The sequence below is a fragment of the Myotis yumanensis genome, unplaced genomic scaffold, assembly GCF_028538775.1.
Source record: "Myotis yumanensis isolate MYYU_CA2020_CCGP unplaced genomic scaffold, mMyoYum1.0.hap1 SCAF_23, whole genome shotgun sequence".
Lineage (NCBI taxonomy): Eukaryota > Metazoa > Chordata > Mammalia > Chiroptera > Vespertilionidae > Myotis > Myotis yumanensis.
In genome coordinates, this window is record NW_027223774.1 from 7952486 (window position 1) to 7980312 (window position 27827).

At 58.1% G+C, this 27827-nt stretch overlaps 1 protein-coding gene across 1 annotated transcript; it reads left to right on the forward strand.

Moving 5' to 3' along the window:
• The first annotated feature begins 70 nt into the window (after nt 1-70).
• MYBPC2 (myosin binding protein C2) lies at nt 71-27698 on the forward strand. The gene is given in 29 exon segments (XM_070401919.1): nt 71-171; nt 2026-2130; nt 2648-2734; nt 3141-3289; nt 3639-3756; nt 4369-4414; nt 4539-4598; nt 5301-5494; nt 5731-5863; nt 8477-8601; nt 8704-8809; nt 11136-11308; nt 15061-15226; nt 17101-17207; nt 17490-17519; nt 18405-18544; nt 19561-19720; nt 19806-19910; nt 20766-20954; nt 22065-22199; nt 22404-22571; nt 22742-22830; nt 22931-23126; nt 23318-23361; nt 23363-23458; nt 24744-24903; nt 25091-25227; nt 26302-26488; nt 27560-27698. Coding segments are annotated over 29 exon segments (3435 nt in total). The 5' UTR covers nt 71-152; the 3' UTR covers nt 27571-27698.
• Nucleotides 27699-27827: the final 129 nt, after the last annotated feature.

The window sequence follows — 27827 nt, forward strand, 5'->3', positions numbered from 1 at the left end:
GGCCGTCCCTGTTGGCTCCCAGGGCGGACTGTGGGGAGGGTGGAGACTCCTGGAGTCAGCTCACTCCTTAAAGGGTTCCCCGGCGGCCCCCCGGTCCTCCCTAGGGCCCAGAGGGACACAGCTGTGGCCAGAGGAGCCGAGCGTCTGCTGACATGCCCGAGGCTAAACCAGGTGGCTTGGGCATTTTGCCCCCTGCGGAGCCCCATCCTTTCTGAACAGGGACGGGGCTCCTCCCTCTGTGATTCGGGGAATGGGGCGCCTCCTCTGTGGGGAGCGGGCTTCCCCCCTTGCGTGTTGGGGGGAAGGTCCCCTTCCCCGTGCGGGGAGGGTGAGGGGGTCCCTTTCTGGGGACTGGGGAGGCCCCTCTCTGGGTGCGGAAGGTCTGCCTGTGACTGTGTGTGAATCCCGGGGAGTCTGCGTTGGGGACGGGTCCTCTGGGTGGGGATCGGGCCTTGCTCTGGGACAGCGGTTCTCAACCTGTGGGTCACGACCCCTTTGGCGGTCGAACGACCCTTTCACAGGGGTCGCCTAAGACCATCCTGCAGATCAGATATTGACATGACGATTCATCACAGTAGCAACATGACAGTGATGAAGTAGCAATGAAAATAATTTTATGGTTGGGTCACAACATGAGGACCTGTATTTAAAGGGCCAGAAGGTTGAGAACCACTGCTCTGTGGGGTGCACAGAGTCAGGGCGTCCTGTCTGCGCAGTGAGGGGAGCTCATGAGGGTGAGGGCTCGCCTTCCTGTAGGAACCAGGGCTCCCACGTCAGAATCAGGGGCCCAAGTATAAGGGCTCCGAGCCTTGTTTTATGTGCAGATTGGGGGGCACTTCTTGATATGGGGGTGGGGGTCCCTCTCGGTGGGAAATGAACCTCCCGGGGTGTCCAGGCCACTGGCCCCAGGTCAGCCAGGCTGTGGGGTGGGGGTGCGGCCCCTCACTGCCGCTGGCCCCCCAGGCCCAGGAGCCAGCAGGCCGGCCTGCCAGCAGAGGTGCTGTGGTCAGCACGAGGTGTCCAGTTTCCAGCCCGGGCGGGCAGAAGAGCTAATTTTACCCCCAGGACCCAAAAGGTCAGGGCCTGTGGCCTGGAGCATGGGGCACAGCCGGCCGGGGCGAGGGGAAACCTGATCGCACAATACTCAGTAGTAGAGATAAATTTAATTTGTCTGGAAGGGGGCTGGGTTGGACCCCTGGGTCTGAGGGAGGAGGGGCTGGGGGCCTGGACCCCTGGGTCTGAGGGAGGAGGGGCTGGGGGCCTGGACCCCTGGGTCTGAGGGAGGAGGGGCTGGGGGCCTGGACCCCTGGGTCTGAGGGAGGAGGGGCCCTGGGTCTGAGGGAGGAGGGGCTGGGGGCCTGGACCCCTGGGTCTGAGGGAGGAGGGGCTGGGGGCCTGGACCCCTGGGTCTGAGGGAGGAGGGGCTGGGGGCCTGGACCCCTGGGTCTGAGGGAGGAGGGGCCCTGGGTCTGAGGGAGGAGGGGCTGGGGGCCTGGACCCCTGGGTCTGAGGGAGGAGGGGCTGGGGGCCTGGACCCCTGGGTCTGAGGGAGGAGGGGCTGGGGGCCTGGACCCCTGGGTCTGAGGGAGGAGGGGCCCTGGGTCTGAGGGAGGAGGGGCTGGGGGCCTGGACCCCTGGGTCTGAGGGAGGAGGGGCTGGGGGCCTGGACCCCTGGGTCTGAGGGAGGAGGGGCTGGGGGCCTGGACCCCTGGGTCTGAGGGAGGAGGGGCTGGGGGCCTGGACCCCTGGGTCTGAGGGGGGAGGGGCCCTGGGTCTGAGGGAGGAGGGGCTGGGGGCCTGGACTGCTGGGTCTAAGGGAGGAGGGGCTGGGGGCCTGGACCCCTGGGTCTGAGGGAGGAGGGGCTGGGGGGCTGGGGGTTGGGGCCTGGACTCCTGGGTCTCAGGGAGGAGGGGCTGGGGGCCTGGACTCCTGGGTCTGAGGGAGGAGGGGCTGGGGCCTGGACCCCTGGGTCTGAGGGAGGAGGGCGCTGAGCATGTGCTCAATTGGCAACACCTATCTCACAGCGGCCAAAACAGCCCCGAAAGGCAAAGATGAGGCCAAAGCTGCTGCCGAGGAAACCGCTCCCAAGGAAACCCCAACAGAGGAGGCGCCCCCACAGTCCCCCAAAGGTGACATGGTGTCCCGGGGGCTCAGCAGAGCTTGGACCTCACCGCCCAGGCTCCCCTGACCCTTCTGCACTCTCCCTGTCCTCCCACGGTGCCCCCAGAGCTGACCCTTCCCTCCCCAGCCTTCCATGGCTCCCCAGTGCCCCTGGGACAGAGCCCAGCTCCCCAGCCTGGCCTGCAAGCCCCCCCACCCAACACCTGGCTGATTCGTCACTGAGTCTTGCCCGCTGGGAACGCCCCGTCCATCTTGGCGCCTCTCCTATTGCAAAGCCCCACTCAGGACCATCCAGTCCACCCTCCCGTTCACAGATGGGGAAACTGAGGCCCAAGGGGCGAGGCCGGCCTGACCACGGTCACGCAGCTTCCTGGGGTCACGCGGTCTTTCCCAGGTCAGGAGAGGCCAGGTCACACCATGGCCTTTGGCTTCTGAGCAGAGGGTCCCTCACTGGCTCTAAGCCCTGTCCCCACAGTGGCCTGTTGCCCCTCCCAGTGCCTCAGACCCAGTCCTGTCTCCCACCAGAAGCCCCATCCGAGGAGCAGTCCCCCACTGCCGAGGAGCCCACTGGTGTTTTCCTGAGGAAGCCAGACTCTGTGTCTGTAGAGAATGGTGAGGGGTCTGGGGGCGGAGGGGCTGGGGGCCTGGACCCCTGGGTCTGAGGGGGGAGGGGCTGGGGGCCTGGACCCCTGGGTTTGAGGGGGGAGGGGCTGGGGGCCTGGACTCCTGGGTCCGAGGGAGGAGGGGCTGGGGGCCTGGACCCCTGGGTCCGAGGGAGGAGGGGCTGGGGGCCTGGACCCCTGGGTCTGAGGGAGGAGGGGCTGGGGGCCTGGACCCCTGGGTCCGAGGGAGGAGGGGCTGGGGGCCTGGACTCCTGCGTCTGAGGGAGGAGGGGCTGGGGGCCTGGACCCCTGGGTCTGAGAGAGGAGGGGCTGGGGCTCCCAGCCTCCAGTCCTCTCTATAGTCTGGGGTTCCCACCTGGCCACTCCCTCTCATCCTTCACCCCTCCGCCCCCCAGGAAAGGACGTGGCGATCGTGGCCAAGGTGAACGGGAAGGAGCTCCCAGGCAAACCGACCATCAAGTGGTTCAAGGGGAAGTGGCTGGAGCTGGACATCAAGAGCGGAGCCCGGTTCACCTTCAAGGCCACCCATGACTCCGCCAACAACGTGAGGGCCAGGGACACGGGTGGGGCCGGGGCTGGAGCCGCGCAGGCCTGTGAACACCTGGGTGTCGTCCTGGGCCTGGGTTCCCGGAGATGGAGGGTGCTCGGGCTGCTTGGTAGGAGGGGAGACCGTTGGGGTTCAGGCACTGGGACACGGTGTGTGCGTTCCCAGAAAGTCTCAGGGGGTCAGGGCAGGGGCCTCAGGGTCAAGATTGTCAGGCCTGGGTGGGGTGGGGGAGTGATGGTGGGGTGGGGGAGTGATGGTGGGGTGGGGGAGGGCTTGGAGGGCGAGTTGTGGGGGGGGCTCTGGGGAGGTGGTCACGTGCACCCACACTCCCGGCCCCGGCCCCCAGGTGTACGATGTCGAACTGCACATTGCGAAGGTGGTGCTGGCGGACCGCGGCGACTACCGCCTCGAGGTCAAAGCCAAGGACTTCTGCGACAGCTGTGGCTTCAACATCGACGTGGAGGGTGCGCTGCCGGGGGTGGGGCCGAGGGTTTGGGGTCTGGGGTGGGGGACCAGGTCCAGGGGCCAGGGTGTTCCCGACTGGGGAGACAGGCTGCCTGCTCAGAGTGTGACGGGGGGAAGGGTGTGGGCGGTCGGCCACGCCTGCGAAGGCTCGGGAGGCAAGTGCAGTCCTTGCAGGGTCCCGGCACACAGGTTTGAGAAAGGGGACGGTGGGAGGGCGTGTGGGTTAGGGGGAGGGTGTGCAGGATGAACGGGAGGTGACACCGATTTGGGGGCAGGTGCAGGAGCCCTGAGGGTGCACAGGCGCTGGGGGTCTATAGCCCAGGAAGTGTGGGTGCTTAAATCTGGAAGGAGGATGCCCAGGCCTGAGGAGAAGGGCGTGCTGGCCCGGGTGGAGGGGGGATAGGCTGCCGAGAGGGTGGTACCTGGCAGCCAGGGAAATGAGTCTAGAAGCAGAGGGTGTCTGGGCCTCAGAGAGAGGGTGTGCTGTCCACGAGGCCTGGAGGGGGTGGCGAGGGCCCGGAGGGGGTGGTGTGGGCCCTGCAGGCTGCTCTTGGTCTGCGGTCAGGACGTGCCTCCAGCTCACCTTCTCTCCCCGCTTTGCCTCTCCCCAGCGACTCAGGACTCCTCGGGGCCGGTCCTAGAAGAATTCAAGCGCTCGTAAGTGACCCTGGACCCCGGGGTTCCCCTTGGGAGAAGGGAGGATCGGGGAAGGCAAGGAGTGGGGATCCAAGGTGAGCCTGGGGGACCTCAGGAGCTCACGCCCCCCTCCCCACGGCCGCAGGGGTGAAGGGAAGTCCGAAGACGCGGGCGAGCTGGATTTCAGCGGCCTGCTGAAGAAGAGGTGAGCCCACCCCTCCCGGCAGAGAGAAGACGGAGGCTCATGGAGGAGGAGGTGGGGGGTGAGGCCATCTATGGACTCCCTGCCCGGCCCTCCACCACCGCCTCCATCCCCCCGCTGCCCGCCCACCAGCCACCCAACGTCTGCCCGCCAGTTCACCTCCCTATACAGCTTTTAACCCTCCACCCTCACGTCCACTTTCCTACCCACTCCGGCTCCTTCTCATCCGCTTGTTCACCCAATCCAACACCTATGCAGCCATGTGCCCACCCAGCACCTGCCAATCTCACCCGCCCAGCCAGCCAGCTCCCTACTGACCCATGGACTAATCCATCGACCCACCTACCTGCCCTTTGCCCATCCCTCTACCCACATGTCCATTTACCCACCCGCCGTCTCCCCGCCTGCCCTTCTGTCCACCTGCCGTTACACAGAGCCACCCAGTTCCGAACAGGGAAGGGATGGCATCTGATGTGGGGGTCAGCACTGTCCCCCTGGGGCAAGGTGGGGGGGCAGACTGCAGGGGGACAGACAGGATGGAGGCCAGGAGACCAGGGAGGAGGCTGGGGAGATGGTCCAGGAGGGAGAAGAAGAAAGGATCATAGGCCCAGAGACAGAAAGTGGCCCGGGCAAGGCACCCAGCAAGTGGGCGGAGAAGGCAGAGGGAGACCCCGCGGTGGCCTGGCCTGCTCTCCCCGCCCTCAGGGAGGTGGTTGAGCAGGAGAAGAAGAAGAAGAAGGACGACGATGACTTGGGCATCCCGCCTGAGATTTGGGAGCTCCTGAAAGGGGCAAAGAAGAGCGAGTATGAGAAGATCGCCTTCCAGTACGGAATCACCGACCTCCGGGGCATGCTGAAGCGGCTCAAGAAGGCCAAGGTCGAGGTCAAGAAGAGTGAAGGTCAGTACCGGCCTGAGGGAGAGGGGCCCTGCCCGTAAGAACCGCGGCATCGTGGGTATCAGATGTTGGGACCCCAGACCCATCTTCTCAGGGACCTCCAAGCTCTTGACCTTGACCTTGACCTCTTTTTGACCTTGGAGAGCTCATGGTCTGGGGAGGGAGACTTGGCAGCTCTGGGATGACCAGGGCAGGGAGGACCTCTTAGCTCCACCCGCCCTGCGTCCCTCGCCCTCCAGCCTTCACGAAGAAGCTGGACCCAGCCTACCAAGTGGACAGAGGCAACAAGATCAAGCTGGTGGTGGAGATCAGTGACCCAGACCTTCCCCTCAAGTGGTACAAGAACGGCCAGGAGATCAAGCCGGGTAGCAAGTACGTGCGTGTGGCCGTCTCTGCGTGGGGTGGGGCGGGGATCTGGGGCACAGAGAGAACCCCCCGAAATAAGGCCGGCCACTCTGAACCCAGAAAGGGCACTCCCTCCCCCGTGGGAAAAGTCCAAGTACCTCAGTCGAAGACTTAGACAAAAGCACTGGAGACCAGCAATTCGGTTGAGAAGAAACCCAAATGGCCAGTGTACTTGAAGTACACATTCAGTCTTGCAAATGGTAAGAACAACAATAACGGTAATCATGCAAATCAGCCCTACCCGGTTTGGCTCAGTGGATAGAGCGTCGGCCTGCAGACTGAAGGGTCCCGGGTTCGATTCCTGGTCAGGGCCACATGCCCGGGGTGTGGGCTCGATCCCCAGAAGGGGCCGTTCAGGAGGCAGCTGATCAATGATTCTCTCTCATCATTGATGTTTCTATCTCTCTCTCCCCTCTCCCTTCCTCTCTGAAATTGATAAAAATATATTTTTAAAAAGATACAAAAAAACCCCCCCATTTTGATGGTTCAATTTTAGGTATTTGTCTTAAGGGAACCATGGTGGTTATGTTATGTAGCTGCCAGGATGCTGACCTAAGCATTGGCTATTGTAGCAAAACACGGAAAACAACCAAAGTGTACAATTCCGTGCTCAGGTGCTGTAAAGATATTGTAAAATACATGCTGACTGGGAAAGCTGTTTAAGATTATTGTGTGCAGAAGAACACTTCCCATCTGCTTCACGAAATGTTATTTGCATATCCTATATAATAAAGAGGCAATATGCAAATTGACCACCATACCCTCGCACAAAAGATGGCCGGCAGGGGAGGGTAGTTGGGGGCAACCAGGCTGGCAGGGGAGGGCATTTAGGGGTGACTAGGCCGGCAGGGGAGGGCAGTTGGGGGTGATCAGGCTGGCAGGGGAGCAATTAGGCGTCGATCAGGCTGGCAGGAGAGTGGTTAAGGGGTGATCAGGCTGGCAGGCAGAAGCAGTTAGGGGCAATCAGGCAGGAAGGCAAGCCGGCAGGCAGGCGAGCAGTTGGGAGCCAGCAGTCCCGGATTGTGAGAGGGATGTCTGTCTGCTGGTTTAGGTCCGATCCTACAGGGACATCCCCTGAGGGGTCCCAGATTGGAGAGGGTGCAGGCTGGGCTGAGGGACACCACCCCCCAGTGCACGAATTTTGTGCACCAGGCCCCTAGTCTATATATATAAAAGCCTAAGTGAGCTCTCTGCTTACTGCTGCTGTGTTGGCAAGGTGGGGGAGCCGAGCTAGCTTGAATAAAGACTCTTATGCTTTTGCATCAGAAAAAAAAAAAAAAAAAAAAAAAAAAAGCCTAAGTGACCGTTGCAACCAAACGACCAGAATGACCGGTCGACCAGTCACTATGACGTGCACTGACCACCTGGGGGCAGACACTCAATACAGGAGCTGCCCCTGGTGGTCAGCGCGCTCCCACAGCCAACTTCCAGTGGCCCTCATGGTCCTGATCACCAGCTGGGCCGAGGGACCCCACCCGTGCACAAATTTGTGCACCGGGCCTCTAGTGTATAGATGAAAAGATTGGCAAGACAGGGACCAAAATGTTTGCCTTCGGTGGGACAGTTATGGATGGGTTCTTCTTTTTTTAAGATTTTTTATTAGTTTTGAGAGAGAGAGGAAGGGAGAGGGAGAGAGAAAAACATTCATGTGAGAGAGAAACATCCATCAGCTGCCTCCTGCATGCCCCCTACTGGGGATCAAGACCGAAATGGGGGCATGTGCCCTGATCAGGAATTGAACCTTCAGTATGTGGGACAACACCCAGCCAATAAGCCACACTGGCCAGGGCTACATGGGTTCTTTTTTAAACTGATTTTTCCCCCTTGGCTGTGTTTTCTCAATTTGTCACCATGAGCATTTGGGGTAAGATAAAAAGTTGCATTAGTGAAGGTGCAGGTTAAGTTGCTGTACCAGAGTCCCTAGAACACATGACTTTAATTAGGGTTGTATTTCTAGTTACAACTAGAAATGACCTGGGTGCCTTCTTCCGACACCTCCATGGCCATTAAATTATTTTTGTTGCTACTTCATAACTGTAATGTTGCTACTGTTATGAATCGTCATGTAAATATCTGATATGCAGGATGTATTTTCATTGTTACAAATTGATTAATCACAAAAACAATATGATTAATCACAAAAACAATATGTAATTATATGTGTGTTTTCCGATGGTCTTAGGCGACCCCTGTGAAAGGGTCGTTCCACCCACAAAGGGGTCGCGACCCACAGGTTGAGAAACGCTGGGATAGAGTGTCAGCCTGTGGACTGAAGGGTCCCAGGTTCAATTCTGGTCAAGGGCACATGCCCGGGTTGCGGACTCGATCCACAGTTGGGGGCCTGCCGATCAATGATTCTCTCTCATCATTGATGTTTCTGTCTCTTGCTCCCTTTCCCTTCCTCTCTGAAATCAATAAAGAAATATATTTTCAAAAAAAGAAAAAGACGTTGGACTGTGTACCCCCTCCCACACAGTTTGTCTCTGAGCGGGAGTGCCTTGCCTGGGAACTGGTGGGCGGCTGCACCCCAGGGCCAGGGTCTGCTCCAGGCCCTGGACCGAGGTGAGGTTCTTGCACCAGGTACGTGTTTGAGAACGTTGGTAAGAAGCGAATTCTCACCATCAACAAGTGCACGTTGGCGGACGATGCCGCGTATGAAGTCGCCGTCGGCGACGAGAAGTGTTTCACTGAGCTCTTCGTCAAAGGTGAGGCCGGGGTTGGGGCCTGGGCTTGGGGACTGGGGTCTGGGGTCTGGAGGGGCTCCGGAGACCACTTGACCTCTTGTCCCCCCCGCCCTGTGCCCACAGAACCTCCAGTGCTGATTGTGACACCCCTTGAGGACCAGCAGGTGTTTGTGGGCGACCGGGTGGAAATGGCCGTGGAGGTGTCGGAAGAAGGCGCCCAGGTCATGTGGTGAGTGATCCCCCATCTCCACTCAGGTGCCCCCGCACTTCTCTGCACCAGCCCGATCTTTACGGCCTCTCGTGGAGGCCCTGGGCCTCTACCCGGGAGTCCCCCAGAGGCCTCAGCCTCTCTCTCTAAATTCTGACCTTCACCATCTAGAAATTCTAGAACAGTGATGGCGAACCTATGACACGCATGTCAGAGGTGACACTCGAACTCATTTTTTTGGTTGATTTTTCTTTGTTAAGTGGCATTTAAATATATAAAATAAGCTGAAACCGGTTTGGCTCAGTGGATAGAGCGTCGGCCTGCGGACTGAAAGGTCCCAGGTTCGATTCCGGTCAAGGGCATGTACCTGGGTTGCGGGCACATCCCCAGTGGGAGATGTGCAGGAGGCAGCTGGTCGGTGTTTCTCTCTCATCGATGTTTCTAACTCTCTATCTCTCTCCCTTCCTCTCTGTGAAAAAATCAATAAAATATATTTAAAATATATATATATATAAAATAAATATCAAAATTAGAAGCCTTTGTTTTACTATGGTTGCAAATATCAAAAAATTTCTATATGTGACACGGCACCAGAGTTAAGTTAGGGTTTTTCAAAATGCTGACACGCCGAGCTCAAAAGGTTCGCCATCACTGCTCTAGAACATCTGACTTCTACCTATTCCACCCCTTTTCCTGATCCCTGCTATTTCAGATTCATTAAATCATTTATTCATCCATTTGGCCATCATCCATCCTCTGGCTTATCTATTCATCTCCCCAGCCTCCCAGCCCCCATCCTCCCATCCACTCATCCATTCACTCATCTAGTTATCCACCCATCCATCCATCCATCCATCCACCCACCCACCCACTCACCCACCCATCTACTCCTCCATTCATGCATCCCACATCTGTTCTCCCATCTGACAGATGTTTAGTAAGCACCTACTGTGTGGTGCCACTCTTCTCTGTGTTGAGATAAATGGAAAGGAAATATGTCACCATGGCCCCTGCCCTCGTGGAGTTTATAATCTGGTCAATTTCCAGAGTGTGTGGGTGTGAGAGATGGAGACAGGTATTAGTCAAGTCATCACATGAATAAATATAAAAGTTTTGTTTTGACAAGTGTTTCAGAGGAGCCGTAACTGATGCTGTAACCAGTTTTTTAAAAAAATCCTCACCCGAGGATATGTTGCTGTTTTGTTTTTTTAAAAAGCGTATTTCTTTATTGATTTCAGAGAGGAAGGGAGAAGGAGAGAGAGATAGAAACATCAATGACGAGAGAGAATCATTGATTGGCTGCCTCCTGCACGCCCCCCACTGGGGATCGAGCCCGCAACCCAGGCATGTGCCCTTGGCCGGAATCAAACCCGGGACCCTTCAGTCCACAGGCCGATGCTCTATCCACTGAGCCAAGCTGGCTAGGGCTGTTGCTGTTTTTTTTTTTTTATTGAATTTAGAGAGAGAGAAGGGAGGGAGGGGGGGGGAGAGAGAGAGAGAGAGAGAGAGAGAGAGAGAGACCTACTGTACGATCCCTGACTGGGGATCGAACCTGCAACCTAGGAATGTGTCCTGACCAGGAATCCAACCAGCGACCTTTTTTTTTTTTTTGGTGTATGCACCAACCAACTGAGCCACCCGACCAGGGCTGTAACCACCTTTTTTTTTTCTTTTAAATATTTTTATTGGTTTCAGAGAAGAAGTGAGAGAGAGAAACATCAATGATGAGAGGGAACCATTGATTGGCTGCCTTCTGCACGGGCCCCTCACTGGGGACTGAGCCTGCAACCCAGGCATGTGACTCTGAGCAGAATCGAACCCGGGACCCTTCAGTCCGCAGGCCAACACTCTGTCCACTGAGCCAAACCGGCGACTAGGGCTGTAACCACTTTTTAATAGGAAGAAGGGACTCTGGAAGTCAGGGAAGACTTCCTGGAGGAGGTGACGGTTGAGCTGAGATTTGAGTGATGAGGAGGTAGAAGTAGGAAGGAAGGAGTGTCCCAGGCAGGGGAAGCACCATTTACAGAGGCCGCACTATTTGGCATTTCTCTGTGACCTCAGGATGCCCTCCATGTTCCTTTCTCTTCCCGTGACCACTTTTTGTGTCCCCTGACCTACAACGGACCTGGAGGCACCTCCCGGTGGCCTGTGACCCCCTCCCCTTTTTCTCCCCGTGACCCTCACCTGGGACCTATTCATTCAGGTGCCTCTGCCAACCTTCATCCCTCTTCCCTCCCATGACCTCCCTTTGGACTCCTGACCCCCACCGAGGACTGTGTCTCTGGCCCAGGACTCAGCCTCTGACATCCGGACCCCTCCCTCCCCGCTTTGCGTCCCCTCCCCCCAGGATGAAGGACGGTGTGGAGATGACGAAGGAGGACTCCTACAAGGCGCGGTATCGCTTCAAGAAAGACGGGAAGCGTCACATTCTCATCTTCTCAGAGGTGACCCTGGAAGATGCGGGTCGGTTCAAGGTCATGACCAACGGCGGCCAGTGCGAGGCTGATCTCATTGTGGAAGGTACCGGGTGGGGGGGGGCCCTCGGTGGGGCGGGGGCCCCTGGCACATGCTTCTCCGTGCTGCTCAGCGTCGCTCAGGCCCAATTTTGGGATTGTCCTTGATGCCTCTCCTTGCCTCACAACCTTCATGCAATTCACCAGGAAGCCCTCAGAGGAGATCCTGAATCTGACTTCCCCCACCTCCGTGGTCCCCTCTCCCCCTCCTCCTCTCCCCCTCCCCTGCCCCCGCCCTGGTCCCGGTCTCCATCCCCTCATGCTCAGACCATTCTATGCGGTGTCCCAAAATTCACGCAAGAAGTAATTTTGATAGAAAAGACAGGTTTATAATTAAAAATGGTAAATTTTTTATTGATTCATAAAGTATACAGTATAGGGTTATGTATGGAATAGCACATCATCGGGTAAATGGCCTCCACGGCTTTGCTGGCACATATGCAAAGCCGTGGTCTTCCTTGGTCTTCATTGTCCCTGCTCCTGGGCCATCATTGGTACTTGGTAATGCTGATCAAATTGAAGGGATTGACATCAAAGGGCAACAGATATTAGAATCTGGTTCAATAAACCAAGTAAAATTAGGCTTTTATTTGTTGTTGTTGTTGTTAATGCTCACGCAAAATTCAAATCTTGCGTGAATTTTGGGACACCCTATAGTAGTCTCCTTGCTGGTTGTTCTGTTTCCTCACCTGCTCCCATCACACACACACACACACGCACACACCAGTGATCCTTGTAAAACGTCAGTCAGATGGTCACCCCTGAACACCTCCTGTCGTCTGGGTGATGACAGTATTGCCCCCATGTCCACCTCCTGGGTTGATTATTGGACTATGGGTGTCTAAGATGTCACCCATCCGGGCAAGCTGGGTGGAGGGTAGTATGTGGGACTCTATGCACTATTTTTGCAAACTCCTGTGAGTCTATAATTCTTTAAATATGACAAAAGCTCGCGTGGCCAGCATGGCTCAGTGGTTGAGCATTGACCTCTGCACCAGGAGGTCACGGTTTGATTCCTGGTTGGGGGCTCAGTCCCTAGTGGGGGGTGTGCAGGAGGCAGCCGATCGATGATTCTCTCTCATCATTGATGTTTCTCTCTCTCTCTCCCTCTCCCTTCCTCTCTGAAATATATAAAAACATATTTAAATATGACAAAAAAAATCAAGCCATTTATGGACCAAGTTAACTACGTCATATTCACAGGTAGCCCTAAAAACGGACAGCTTTTAATTTACTGATGTGGAATTATTTCCAAGACACAGTAAGTCCTTACTTAACGTCGCCGATCGGTTCTTAAAACTGCGGCGAGATGACGTATAACGAAACCATTCTTACCAAAGGCCAAGTGACAGAAGCAAGAGTTAAGTTCCTGTCACATTTGATCGATGTTACTACAAAGTGATGTTGAAAGAAATGACGCTACTCAGGGACCTGCTGTATATTTTTAGGAGAAAAAGCAAATGTGCTGTTATTTGCATACTAGAGGCCTATTGCACGAAAAGATTCCTGCAATAGGCCTTCCCTTCCCCTGGCTGCCGGCACTGGTTTTCCTCCGGCTCCCGGGACCCAGGCCTTCGCTCTGGCCAGAGCCGCCTTCAAGCCTTCGCTGCCCGGCCCGGCCGCCCCGGGTCGGGTCGCACACGGGGACGCCTACCACCCTGGGTTGCGGATGGCGGTAGGGCCGGCGGGATGGCGCTGTCCCGCCCTGCCTGCAGTATGCAAATTAGCCGCCATCTTTGTTGGCGGTTAATTTGCATATCATGCTGATTAGCCCATGGGAGGCGTAGCGAAGGTACAGTCAATTACCATGTTTGTCTATTATTATTTTTTTTTTTAAATATATTTTATTGATTTTTTACAGAGAGGAAGGGAGAGAGATAGAGAGAGAAACATCGATCAGCTGCCTCCTGCACATCCCCCACTGGGGATGTGCCCACAACCCAGGTACATGCCCTTGTCCGGAATCGAACCCGGGACCCTTCAGTCCGCAGGCCGATGCTCTATCCACTGAGCCAAACTGGCTTCGGCATGTTTGTCTATTATTAGATAGGATGGGGGAAAGAGAGGAGGGAGGGAGGGAGGGAGGGAGGGAAGACAGAAAGAAAATGTATGTACGCATCTGTTTTTACAGCTCTAGACTGGATGGGTGACGCTTTCAGAGAAAGGCCTACATCTAGATGATTCATGGTGGGTGGGGATGAGACTTCCCCTCTATATCTAAAGCCTCTTCTAATTTAATTTAATTTTTGTTCATCCTCACTCGAGGATATATTTTCTATTGATTTATTATCATTTGTTTATTTTTATTGATTTCAGAGAGGAAGGCAGAGGGAGAGAGAGATACAAACATCAATGGTGAGAGAGAATCATTGATCGGCTGCCTCCTGCACACCCCACACTGGGGGTCGAGACCAGAACCGGGCATGTGCCCTTGACTGGAATCGAACCCGGGACTCTTCACTCCATAGGTTGACGCTCTATCCACTGAGCAAAACAGGCTAGAGCTACTTTCCATTGATTTTTAAAGAGAGTGGAAAGGAGGGAGGGAGGAGAGAGAGAGAGAGAGAGAGAGAGAGAGAGATCAACTGGTTGCCTCTTGTAAGCATCCTGGCTGGGGATCGAACCCACAGCCTGGGCATGTGCCCTGACTGAGACTTGAACCCGTGACCTTTCTGTGCACAGGACAACGCTCCAACCAACTGAGGCTCACCGGCCAAGAGTGCATTTTGTAAAAAAAATATTTGTATTGATTCAGAGAGGAAGGGAGAGGGAGAGAGAGACAGAAACATCAGTGATGAGAGAGAATCACGGAGCGGCTGCCTCCTGCACGGCCCCCACCGAGCCCACAACCCAGGCGTGTACCCTGACTGGGCATCGAACCACGACCTCCTGGGTCATAGGCCAACGCCCAACCACCGAGCCATGCCAGCTGGGCTGCATTGTTTTATTTATTTTAAAAAACCAAAACTTTAAAAATGTGAGTCAGGCCCTAACCGGTTTGGCTCAGTGGATAGAGCGTTGGCCTGTGGACTGAAGGGTCCCGGGTTCGATTCCGGTCAAGGGCATGTACCTGGGTTGCGGGCACATCCCCAGTAGGGAGTGTGCAGGAGGCAGCTGATCCATGTTTCTCTCATCGATGTTTCTAACTCTCTATCCCTCTCCCTTCCTCTCTGTAAAAAATCAATAAAGTATATTTAAAAGAAAAAGAATTGTTATAGAAATAACGGAATTCTCAAACCGCAAGAGAAAGTAAAAAAAAAAATAATAATAATAATAATAAAAATGTAAGTCAGATCCCTGCTCTCTTCCCATCACCCCGTGCGGCTCCGGCCTTGCTCAGACTCCACACAGAGTCCTCTCCTGGGCCACAAGCCCCGGGATCGGGCCCCGGCTGCCCTGCCCGTTTCATCTCCTACCACGGCTCGCCTGCCTGCTGTTCCCACACCAACAAGCCCGCTCTGCTCCGCGGGGCCTTTGCACACGCCGTCCTCTCCACCTGGGGACCCCGGCGTCCTCCTGTGGGCTCGTCCCCGCCTTCCCTCAGGCTTCATGGCTCCCTCTTGTGATGTGAATGTGTTTCCCAGTTCACTGCCTGTCTCCCAGCTACAATCTGAGCTCCATGAGGCCAGTGGGTTGCTTCTGGGCCGGTCTTGGCTGCGTCCTCAGTGCCTGGAACAGTCCTTGGCACGCTGGGTGCTCCCACGTGTCCGTGGGCAGACGGGAGTTGTGACAGCCCCCTCTCCTTCTCTCCTCGTCCAGTGAAACAGCTGGAGGTCCTGCAGGACATTGCGGATCTGACAGTGAAGGCCTCGGACCAGGCCGTGTTCAAGTGCGAAGTGTCCGACGAAAAGGTGACGGGCAAGTGGTTCAAAAATGGGGTCGAGGTGCGGCCCAGCAAGAGGATCATCATGACCCACACGGGGAGGTGCGGAGTAGACTATGGAGGTGACGGGGGGGGGGGGGGGTGGAGTGTGTGTATCAGCTAGCACTAGCTGCGTAACAACCATCCCCGGACTTAGTGGTTCCGAAGAACAAGGACTTATTTAATCGAGTCTGTGGGTCGATGGGAGGCTGGCTGATTGAGGATGGCCTTCCTGGTGCTTGTGTGGTCAGCTGAATGTCAGTTCTGCTCACCCTCCTGTGGGGACTTGGAGGCGCTGGGCTGTGTCTGCGCTGGTCCTGATGATGCCTCATCTCCTAGTAGGGCTGGCCCTGGCATCGTCACGTGCTAGAAACGGGTTCTGAGGGTGTGCAGGGGAACATGACTATGTGGCCTGGGCTGGGAACTGTCCCCATGTTGCTTCCACCATATTCCTTCTTTTTCTTTTGCATTGAATTTTTTAGAGAGAATGAAAGGGAGGGAGTGGGGGGAGAGAGAGGGAGAGAAAAACACGGTTGTGAGGGAGACACATGGATTGGTTGCCTCCCTCACGCACCCTGACCAGAGCTGGGGATTGAGCCTGCAGCCCAGGCCCACGCCCTTGACCGACCTTCTAAGCACGGAGCACGCCGGCCAGGGCACTTGCACCGCATTCTGTTGGGCGAAGGAAGTCAAAGGCTGCACGCTTCCCTGGCAAGGGGCGTGGATCGAGGGAGGGGAAATCATGGTCCTATTTGCAGTCTGTACAGAATGCCACCATAGTGCCACCGGATGTCCTGTCCTGTGGCGTTCCGGACGGCAGCTCTGGGTGGAACGTGGCTTTCTCTGGGTTCTGTGTAGGAACCCTGCCTGCTTGTGGTTTCAGTAAGAAGAAGAAACCCTACAGCTCACAGGGCACCCACTGCGTGCCAGGGAGCTTTCTAAATGCTTCGCAACCCTGGTGGGGATTGTCATCACTGCCTGTATTTTTAAAAATGTATTTTTTTTATTGATTTTAGAGAGGAAGGCAGAGGGAGAGAGAGAGAGAGAGAGAGAGAGAGAGAGAGAGAGAGAGAGAGAAACATCAATGTTGAGAAAGAATGATCGATCGGCTGCCTCCTGCATGCCCCCACCTGGGGATCGAGCCCACAACCCGGGCTTGCGCCTTGACTGGGAATCAAACCGTGACCTCCTGGTTCATAGGTCGACGCTCCACCCCTGAGCTACACCAGATGGGCATCATTGCCTGTATTTTCTAGATGAAAACTGAGGCACAGAGAGGTTAAGTGCTTGCCTAAGGCCACACAGCTAAGAAGGGGCAAAGCTGAGATTTGAACCCCGAGTTCCAAAGGCCAGGAGAAAAAGGGTGGGTGCGGCCCAGCTGGGGTTGCTCAGTGGTTGAGTGTCAACCCGTGAACCAAAAGGTCGCTGGTTTGATTCTCTGTCAGGGCACATGCCCCATTGGGGGTGATCCCCGGTAGGGGGCCTGCAGGAGGCAGCCGATCAGTGTTTCTCTCTCATCGATGTTTCTCTCTCTATCCCTTTCCTATCCCCTCTCTCTAAAATCAATTAAAAAAAACATATTAAAAAGAAAAAGGGCGGCCCTAACCGGTTGGGCTCAGTGGATAGAGCGTCGGCCTGCGGACTGAAGGGTCCCGGGTTCGATTCCGGTCAGGGGCATGTACCTGGGTTGCAGGCACATCCCCGGTGGGGGGTGTGCAGGAGGCAGCTGGTCGATGTTTCTCTCTCATCGATGTTTCTAACTCTCTATCCCTCTCCCTTCCTCTCTGTAAAAAATCAATAAAATATATTTAAAAAAAAAGAAAAGAAAAAGAAAAAGAGTGGGTGTGAGCATGTCCATTGCATCGAGGAGGATGTTTCTCCGTGGTGGTCCCTGGGTGACCTGGCTTGACCTCTGCCCTGTGCCCCCAACCCCTTAGGATCCACAAGCTGGTGATCAATGACGTCCGCCCGGAGGACGAGGGGGACTACACGTTCGTGCCCGATGGCTACGCCCTGTCTCTCTCAGCCAAGCTCAACTTCCTGGGTGAGGGGCCCCTTGGTTCTCCCCCAGGGCCCGAGTGCCCCCTCAGGAGTAAGCCTCCCTCAGTGCACACTGTGGGGGGGGCCGTCAGACAGAAGATGAGGGAGAGCATCGTTTCCCCACAGCGTGACCAGGGGGGGACCAGTGGGACAGTCACGGTCCTGAACCCACCCCAGCACCCTGGTGCCCGGGGGACCCCAGACCCTCCCCTCTGCCTCTGGGGGTGGGGGTGGGATCGGGCCCCATGGATTTAGACCTAACCATCCCCTCTCCTGTGTTCACCAGAAATCAAGGTGGAGTACGTCCCCAAGCAAGGTAGGGACCCTGTGGCTTTGGTACCTGGGGCCGGACCCCTGGGTCTGAGGGAGGAGGGAGGGGCATGGACTCGTGGGTCTGAGGGAGGAGGGGCTGGGGGCCTGGACCCCTGGGTCTGAGGGAGGAGGGGCTGGGGGCCTGGACCCCTGGGTCTGAGGGAGGAGGGGCTGGGGGCCTGGACCCCTGGGTCTGAGGGAGGAGGGGCTGGGGGCCTGGACCCCTGGGTCTGAGGGAGGAGGGGCTGGGGGCCTGGACCCCTGGGTCTGAGGGAGGAGGGGCTGGGGGCCTGGACCCCTGGGTCTGAGGGAGGAGGGGCTGGGGGCCTGGACCTCTGGGTCTGAGGGAGGAGGGGCTGGGGGCCTGGACCCCTGGGTCTGAGGGAGGAGGGGCTGGGGGCCTGGACCCCTAGGTCTGAGGGAGGAGGGGCTGGGAGCCTGGACCCCTGGGTCTGAGGGAGGAGGGGCTGGGGGCCTGGACCCCTAGGTCTGAGGGAGGAGGGGCTGGGGGCCTGGACCCCTAGGTCTGAGGGAGGAGGGGCTGGGGGCCTGGACCCCTGGGTCTGAGGGAGGAGGGGCTGGGGGCCTGGACTCCTGGGTCTGAGGGAGGAGGGGCTGGGAGCCTGGACCCCTGGGTCTGAGGGAGGAGGGGCTGGGAGCCTGGACCCCTGGGTCTGAGGGAGGAGGGGCTGGGGGCCTGGACCCCTGGGTCTGAGGGAGGAGGGGCTGGGGGCCTGGACCCCTGGGTCTGAGGGAGGAGGGGCCGGGGCCTGCACCGCTGGGTCTCTATGGCTGGGGGAACCCCGCTTCTCCTGAGACCCCCTGGAGGGCTTTGGGACGGCCCCGCTGCCGACTCCCATGTTCCCTGGAATCCCGTCTCTGCCGCCAGAGCCACCGAAGATCCACCTGGACTGCTCGGGGAAGACCTCGGATAACTCCATCGTGGTCGTGGCTGGGAACAAGCTGAGGCTGGACGTGGCCATCACGGGGGAGCCCCCTCCTGTGGCCACCTGGCTGAAGGGGGACGAGGTATGTGGAGCTTCCCCTGCGCCCTGACCTGGCCGCTCGGCTCTGCTGGGCGGCTTTAGGCAAGTGGCTTTCCCTCTCTGAGCTGTAAAATGAGGATTGTGATTCCTTCTTCAGAGGGAGCTTTTGAAGATTGGAGATTCAGTTTGTCCATCACAGGGGACTGCCCCAGCACATGGTGGGTGCTCCGTCCATCCATCTCTCCATCCATCATTCTCCATCCATCCGTCTTCCCCACTCATCAGTTAATCGGTTAATTCACCCATCCATCCACTCATCCAGTATTTAATCCATTTGTCCAGTAGCCAACCCAGTTATCCTGTCAGTCCACCCATCCATCCATCCATCCATCCATCCTTCCATCCGTCCATCCTTCCTTCCACTCAACAAATATTTGGACCTTGTATGTTCCAGGCCCTGGGACAGTCCCATGTGTCTGCTCTGGGCTTCAGTTTCCTCTCCTGTAAAAGGGAGAGACTCTGTCTTCATTCATCCCTTCCTTCCGCAAACACCCCCTGAGCTCTCCTTTCTGCCAGGCCCTCTGTGCAGGCACCACGCTGATAGCCACACATCAATCATTGATCACGCAGCCCCCGCCTCCCAGAAGCCCTCGCTCTGGGAGAGGGGCAGACACCCGCACGGATAGTCAGAGTCCAGGGTGATGGGGCTGAGATACAGGGAGGCACCCGATGCGATGAGAATTCAGGGGATGGGCCGTCACTTTCCCTTGAGGGCATCCAGGAGGGCTTCCTGGAAGAGGCGGCACAGAGGGATGAGAGGAATGAGAACAGTAGAGCAGAGAGATACGCGGGTGGGTCGGGACATTGCCTGCAAAGTCTTGGCATGAGCCAGTCTGGTGTTTTCAGTGGGGACGGCCTTGGTAACTGCCCCCCGCCCCCCACTCCTGGGTCTGAGGGAGGAGGGGCTAACGGGAAGCCGCGGGGAGATTCAAGCAGGGGAGGGGCAGAGGAGGTCTGGTCGGGGAGAGGCGGCCCATGGCCCTCGGGCGCTGTGTCCAGGTGTACTCGGCCAAGGAGGGCCGGATGCGCATCGAGCAGCGCGTGGAGTGCAGCAGCTTTGTGATCGAGAGCGCGGAGCGGGCGGACGAGGGCCGCTACACCATCAAGGTCGCCAACCCCGCTGGCGAGGACGTGGCCTCCATCTTCGTGCGGGTTGTGGGTGAGCAGAGGGAGCCGAAGGGGCTGAGCTTGGGGGTGGCTCCCTGAGGCCGTGAGGAGCCCCCTGACTCTCCTCCCCCCCCCAGATGTCCCAGACCCCCCGGAGGCGGTGCGTGTCACCTCAGTCGGAGAGGACTGGGCCATCCTTGTCTGGGAGCCGCCCAAGTATGACGGGGGACAACCAGTCACCGGTGAGTGCCTCGTACCAGTTCCCGTGACCTCTGACCTCCCGGCCCCCCTGGTTTCTCTTGGACCTCCCAGAGTCCTTAGCATCCTCCGTGACCCCACCCCCCTGAGACCTGGTTTCCATCTTTTTTATTTTATTTTATTTTTTATTTATTTATTTATTTATTTAAAATATATTTTATTGATTTTTTACAGAGAAGAAGGGAGAGGGATAGAGAGTTAGAAACATCAATGGGAGAGATCGATCAGCTGCCTCCTGCACGCCCCACACTGGGGATGTGCCCGCAACCAAGGTACATGCCCTTGACCGGAACCGAACCTGGAACCCTTCAGTCCGCAGGCCGATGCTCTATCCACTGAGCCAAACCGATTCGGCTCCATCTTTTTAAAAAATATATATTTTTATTGATTTCAGAGAGAGGAAGGGAGAGGGAGAGAGAGAGACTGAAACATCAATGATGAGAGAGAATCATTGATCGGCTGGCCACTGCGGAGGAGCCTGCAACCGGGGCATGTGCCCTTGACGGGAATTGAACCCGGGACTCTTCAGTCTACAGGCCGACGCTCTATCCATTGAGCCAACCTCCCTAACAACCTCGGAGTCCTCCCTCAGAGCAATAGCCTGGGATTTTCTGTGACCCCCTGACCCCCTGATTATAACCCCTGACCCTGCTTGATCCGTGACCCCATGACTGGTGAACTCTGGCTGCTGGTGACCTTGAGATCAACCCAAAAGTCATGGCCTCAGGCCTCTCTGGGCCACGTGGCCTCTCCCTGTGACCCTGACTGCCCCAGCTGGCCTACGACCCCGCCGTGGCCTCTCCATGACCCCGGCGACTCTCTGCTTGGCGGCGGGGCAGGGTACCTCCTGGAGCGGAAGAAGAAAGGCTCCCAGCGCTGGATGAAGCTGAACTTCGAGGTCTTCACGGAGACGACCTACGAGTCCACCAAGATGATCGAGGGCGTCCTGTACGAGATGCGGGTCTTTGCTGTCAATGCCATCGGGGTGTCCCAGCCCAGCCTCAACACCAAGCCCTTCATGCCTATCGGTGAGGTCCCCCCACCCCCTCACTGGGCCCCTGGCTACCGCTCACCCCTGCCCTGGCTGTCGCTGACCTCTGACCCCACAGAGTCTGCTGGCATCTGCCCCCTCTCATCCGACGACTCAGCACATTGACCCTGAGCCCCGCCCACCCTCCTGCCCTGTTCCTGGCCTCCGTGGCCCTAGCTCAGGGGCCCTCAAACTACGGCCCGCGGGCCACATGCAAAGACAAATATTGTATTTGTTCCCGTTTTGGTTTTTTTACTTCAAAATAAGATATGTGCAGTGAGCATAGGAATTTGTTCACAGTTTTTTTTTAAACTATAGTCCGGCCCTCCAACGGTCTGAGGGACAGTGAACTGGCCCCCTGTTTAAAAAGTTTGAGGACCCCTGCCCTAGCCTCTGTGCTGCTGCCTGAGTATCTCATTGACCTCTGACCTAGCAGACTGACCCCTTGGAGACCTCACTTTTCCTTGATATCTTGTTTTCATTTATTTTCAATTGATTTCAGAGAGGAAGGAAGAGGAAGGGGGACAGAGAGAGAGAGAGAGAGAGATCAATGATGAGAGAGAATCATTGATCGGCTGCCTCCCGCACACCCCCCACTGGGGATCGAGCCCGCAACCCGGGCACGTGCCCTTGACCGGGAATCGAACTGTGACCTCCTGGTTCATAGGTTGATGTGCACCCACTGAGCCACGGCCGGCCGGGATATCTTGTTTTATTTTTTATTTATTTATTTATTTATTTATTAAATATATTTTATTGATTTTTTACAGAGAGGAAGGGAGAGGGATAGAGAGTTAGAAACATCAATGAGAGAGAAACATCGATCAGCTGCCTCCTGCACATCTTCTACTGGGGATGTGCCCACATCCAAGGTACATGCCCTTGACCGGAATCGAACCTGGGACCCTTGAGTCCGAAGGCCGACGCTCTATCCACTGAGCCACGGCTGGCCGGGATGTCTTGTTTTAATTATCGTCGATGACGTGTCCTTGCTCATGGATTTCTGGCCCACTCTCTGACCGGGGACTCCAACTCTGACCCGTGACCCTCCCTGCTGACCCCTGAGCCCTCACTTGCCCCGACTGCCCCTTTCCCTGGATCCTTACAGCGCCCACCAGTGAACCCCGGCACCTGACAGTGGAGGACGTGACAGACACCACCACCACCCTCAAGTGGAGGCCCCCAGACAGGATCGGGGCAGGCGGCATCGACGGGTACCTGGTGGAGTACTGCCTGGAGGACTGTGAGTGGCCTGCAGGCTGGGGGGCGGGGCTCGGGGTCCCCGTGGGTGTCCCGTCCCATCTGTTGAGCCTGGTCATCAGTGCATAGTAACTGTCAGCTGCTGCCAGTTCCGGGCCGGGGAGGGGCCAGGGGCTGAGGAGCCGGCGGCCGGGCGGTCAGTCGGTCGGTTGGAAGGCAGATATCCCTGGCACCGCCCTCTCTCCAGCCGAGGAGTGGATCCCCGCCAACACGGAGCCCGTCGAGCGCTGTGGCTTCACCGTCAAGGATCTTCCTACAGGAGCCAGAATCATTTTCCGGGTCGTCGGGGTCAACATCGCGGGGCGCAGCGAGCCGGCCACTCTGGCTCAGCCGGTCACCATCAGGGAGATCGTGGGTGAGCGCCCTTGACCCCTGACCCCTGACCTTGCCCTCCTGCAGACCACGCTGGTGTCTTCTGGCCAGCCCTTCCCAGGCCATCGCTAGGGTCCCCCCCCCACAGTCTCCCATCCCTCTCTCGAGGGTCCCCCAGCCCAGCACTGACCTCCCTTGGGTCTGTGTCCGCAGAGCAACCCAAGATCCGACTCCCCCGCCACCTGCGCCAGACTTTCATCCGCAAAGTCGGGGAGCCCATCAACCTCGTCATCCCCTTCCAGGTGCGTGGCGGGGGTCAGGGTCGGGGGTCAGGGCCAGGGGTCAGGGGCCAGTTCCCACAGGAGGGCCCCGGCCGACCTCTGCCCCCTGCTGCCCGCCCAGGGAAAGCCACGGCCCCAGGTGGTGTGGACGAAGGGCGGGGCGCCCGTGGACGCCTCCCGCGTGAACGTGCGCACCAGCGACACCGACACCGTGTTCTTCGTGCGCCAGGCGGCCCGCTCGGACTCGGGGGAGTACGAGCTGACCGTGCAGATCGAGAACATGAAGGACACGGCCACGCTCCGCATCCGGGTCGTGGGTGCGTGGCCGGGGCGGGGCGGGGGTGCCGGGGCCAGGAGGGGGCAGAGGAGGTGGGTGGGGGAGCCAGGGTGGGGGGCAAGGACATGGGGGTGGGGGGCAGGCCTGAGAGGTCAGGACAGGACAGGAGAGGGGGCAAGGGTGGACATTTAGGGGCCCTCGGGCTGGCCGGTAGCAACCACCTCCTTCCAGAGAAGGCAGGGCCCCCCGTGAACGTGACGGTGAAGGAGGTGTGGGGGTACCAACGCGCTGGTGGAATGGCAGCCCCCCAAAGACGACGGCAACAGTGAGGTCACCGGGTACTTCATCCAGAAAGCCGACAAGAAGACCATGGTGAGAGGCGGAGGGCCGGGCGGGTGGGGTGAGCTGGGGCGGGGGGGGAGGCGGGAAGGGGCGGGAAATTCGCCGGGGGTCAGAGCAGGCGCTGCCCCCCCTTTTCCAGCTGGGGAAACCGAGGCTCCGAGAGGTTGGGAGGACGGGCTGGGGCTGAGGTTTCGTGCTTGATGGGTTTCTTTCTTTTTCATTGTTTTTTTGTTAATCCTCACCTGAGGGTATTTTTTCCCCATTGAGTTTTAGAGAGAGTGACAGGGAGGGAGAGAGGGTAGGAGAGAGGATGGGGGGGGAGAGAGAGAGAGAGAGAGAGAGAGAGAGAGAGAGAGAGAGAGAGAGAACCATCTATGTGAGAGACACATCAATCTGCTGCCTCCCACACGCACCCCGACCAGGGCCGGGGATTAAACCTACAATCCAGGTACGTGCCCTTGACTGGGAATCAAACCCACGACCCTTTGGTGGGAGGGCCAGTCCCTAACCATCGAGCAACACCATCCAGGGCATCTTTCTTTAAATGGAGGTAAAATTCGCATAGCAACATTAAGCACTGATTTCGAAGTGGCTTTTAGCACATTCCCAGTGGTGTGCAACCGCCACCTCTATCTAGTCCCGGGACACGTTTTTTAAAAAAATCATTTTTATTGATTTCAGAGAGGAAGGGAGAGAGAGAGAGAGAGAGAGGGAGGGAGAGAGAGAAACATCCATGATGAGAGAGAATCCTTGATCAGCTGCCTCCTGCACGAGCCCCACCCTGGGGATGGAGCCTGCCATCCGGGCATGTGCCCTGAGCAGGAATCGAACTGTGACCTCCTGGTTCATGGGTTGATGCCCAGCCACGGAGCCACGCCGGCCGGGCTAGTCCGGAGACATTTCGCACCTGAAAGGAAACCCCGTATCCACTACGCAGTCCCCCCCTCCCCTCCTCAATCCCCTGGCGACCCCCACCCCGCTCCCCGTGTCTATGGATGTGCCTCTGGGTTGCCTGGGAACAGGATCGCACAATATGTGGCCGTTGGTGCCTGGCTGCTCTCAGTCCGCCTCGTGTTCTCCAGGTTTGAGTGTTTCGTCCCTTTTCCTGGCCGAGTGATAGTCCCCGGCCTGGCCGCTGCCATGTGCTTCTCCATTCATCCGCGCATGGGCCTTCGGGTTGTTCTATCTGCCGGCCGCTACGAAGGGCAGGCTTGCTGGCTTCGCCCACATGTGGGGGTGCCTTCCTCACCCCACCCCCCGGCCCTTCCCGGGTCTGTGTCCCTGACTTTCCCGCCCCTCCCTGTCCCCCCGCCAGGAGTGGTTCAACGTCTTTGAACACAACCGCCAAACCCACTGTACCGTGTCCGACCTCATCGTGGGCAACGAATACTTTTTCCGGGTTTTCAGTGAGAACATCTGTGGGCTCAGTGAGTCCCCCGGCGTCACCAAGGACCCGGCCCGGATCCTCAAGACGGGTAAGGCCCTCCCCTCGCAGGGCCCAGTCCCTCTCGCGGCGGCGGCCTGGCCGTGGCTCCTCTGCACCCCCCCGCCCCGCCCCGGACCCCACGTTGATGGCGCCTGGTGACAGAGAAGAGGCGGCTGGGAGCAGCCCGGCTCAGTGGCCTCACAGGCTCATCTGCCCACCCGCCCGCCCGCCCGCAGGGATCAGCTGGAAACCACCCGAGTACAAGGAGCATGACTTCCGGATGGCTCCCAAGTTCCTGACGCCGCTGCTGGACCGCGTGGTGGTGGCCGGCTACACTGCTGCTCTCAACTGCGCCGTCAGAGGCCACCCCAAGGTGCGTGCGTGTGGGCCGGGCGGGTGACCCTGGAGGGGCATTGTCAGCAAGATGAAGCCCCTCCCCCTCCCATCACAGCCCCTCTGCCTCTCGGGCTTGTCTCTTCTCAGTTCATGGAATTTGCTCCCTTTTAACGGGCTGGTCAAACCCACCTGCCACCAGTTTCTCTAAATAAAGTTTTATTGGAACATGGCCCTGCACACTCGCTTGTGTATTGGCCAAGGCCTCAGAGAGCTCAGGGCCCACTGTCCTAAAATAGCGACTACCTGGCCCTTTGCAACCGAAGTTTGCTGACTTCTGGTCTGACTTCCAAGTTGTTTTGTTTTTTGTTAATTTTCACCAGAGGAAATATATATATATATATATATATATATATATATATATATATATTAAATATATTTTTATTAATTTCAGAGAAGAAGGAAGAGGGAGAGATAGAAACATCAATGATGAGAGAGAATCATTGATTGGCTGCCTTCTGCACGCTCCCCACTGGGGACTGAGCCCGCAACCTGGGCATGTGCCCTTGACCAGAATCGGACCTGGGACCCTTTAGTCCACAGGTCGATGCTCCATCCACTGAGCCAAACCAGCCAGGGCCAGAGGATATTTTTTACATTTTTTTTTTTTTTTTTTTTAGAGAGAGTGAAAATGAGAGCGGGGAGGAGGGGAGAGAGAAACATTGATGAGAGAGAGACACATCGATTGGTTGCCTCTCACATGTGTGACCAAGGCTGGGGATCAAACCTGCAGGCCAGGTACGTGCCCTTGACCGGGAATCGAACCTGTGACCCTCTGACTCGTGGGCTGACGCTAACTATTGAGCACACCGGCCAGGGCTGACTTTCACATTTTCAGCTTTGGCCCCGGTCGGCACACCGTGGGTTCATTAGTTCACCTCCTCCACCTCCATCTATCTGCTCATTCGTGGGCTCCACTCATTCATTCACCCCATGCGGCCATGATCAGGAGGCGGCACAGCCAACACGAGGACTCAGGCCTCCCGCCCAGGGCCCGTTCTCCACGGCCCAGGCACCCTCTCTGAGCTGCCCGCCTCCCCGCCCCCCTCCGCAGCCGAAGGTGGTCTGGATGAAGAACAAGATGGAAATCAGGGAGGACCCCAAGTACCTGATGACCAACTACCAGGGGATCCTGACCCTGAACATCCGCCGCCCGTCCCCCTTCGACGGGGGCACCTACACCTGCCGCGCGTTCAACGAGCTGGGGGAGGCGCTGGCCGAGTGCAAGCTGGAGGTCCGAGGTGAGAGCGCGTGCCCTGTGCCCTTCGCAAAGCTACGGGAGTCAGGGAGGGCGGGGCGGGAGCACCGGACCAGCCTGGGGAGTGTCCCAGGGGAGTTGAAGGGCAAGAAAGAAGCGAGTGAGGAGAGCTTAGCAAGTGACGGCTGAGGCCTCCAGTGGGAGGCGCGTGGACACAAACGTGGGTTACGGCAGAGGCCCCGGGGCTGTGGGAGCCCAGAAACACACCTCCCTCCTGCACAGGCTGCCCCGGGCTGTGCCACCCCCCCACCCCCCCGCCTTGGCCCACAGTCCCAGCTGTTGGTCCTCTTCCTTCTGAATGCTCACCCGCAGCCACCCCACCTCCGTGTCTCTCTCCAGCCCACCCCACACACAGCCCCCGAGGACACTGTCCAGGGGTGACCTGCCCTCCAGGGGCTCCCCAGCAGCCCAGGCGCCCCTCAGCCTGGTGTCATGGTCCTGCATCTGACACCCCCCCCCCCCGCCCCTCTCCGGCCTCATGTACCCCCATTTTCCTCCATGCTGTTCCGGCCACACCGAGCTGTTGGCAGTAGGACAGATGGCCGTGCTTCCTCCTGGCCCTGGGGCTTTGCACAGGCCATTGCGTCCACCCAGAACACGCTTCCTCGTTCCCGCTCCCCCCCCCCCCCACTTGTCTCTGTGGGGAGCCTGCTATCCAGGTCCCTCCCCGACTGGGACTTCCCCTGGCCCGGATGATAGCCCAGCAGACGGAAGGGACCCTCCACAAGGGCTCCGAGACCTCAGTCACGCCTCCAGCCCGCCGTCCCCTTTATCAGCTGTCCATCAGCTCAGAAAGACCCCACCCAGGGCTCCGGGGTCAGCCTGTGGCCAGCCGCTGCTCAGAAATCCCTGCTCAGATAGATGGTCCCAGTGTGGGGTTCAAAGCTGCAGCCCTGGCCGCGGGGTGGCACCCGGCGGAGATGAGGGTGGGGAGCCGGCTCCCCCTGCTGGCCAAGCGAGTCCAGCAGGCGGAGGGGCCCGGCGGGGCGCTGGCATGGGGGAAGCGGGGTCCCTGCGCCCCCCGCAGCCACCCCCTCTCCTCTCGTCCCCCCAGTGCCGCAGTGAACTCCCCACGCCCGGATCGCGGCTGCTGAGCCTGAGTGGAGCGCCCCCCCCCCCCACCCCCCCCACCCCGCCCAGCGGCTCCTTGCAGGAGCTGTCACTGAGCCGAGAAGATAACAATCTTGTCTGGAGACACACGTGTCAGTCCTTCTTGATCCGGAGCCCCGCCTTCCTCCCGGGGCAGGGGCTGGTGGGGGGGGGGGGGGGAGGAAGGGGACAGCCAGGCCGCAGTGGCCACCACCCTAAGACAACCCCTTGAT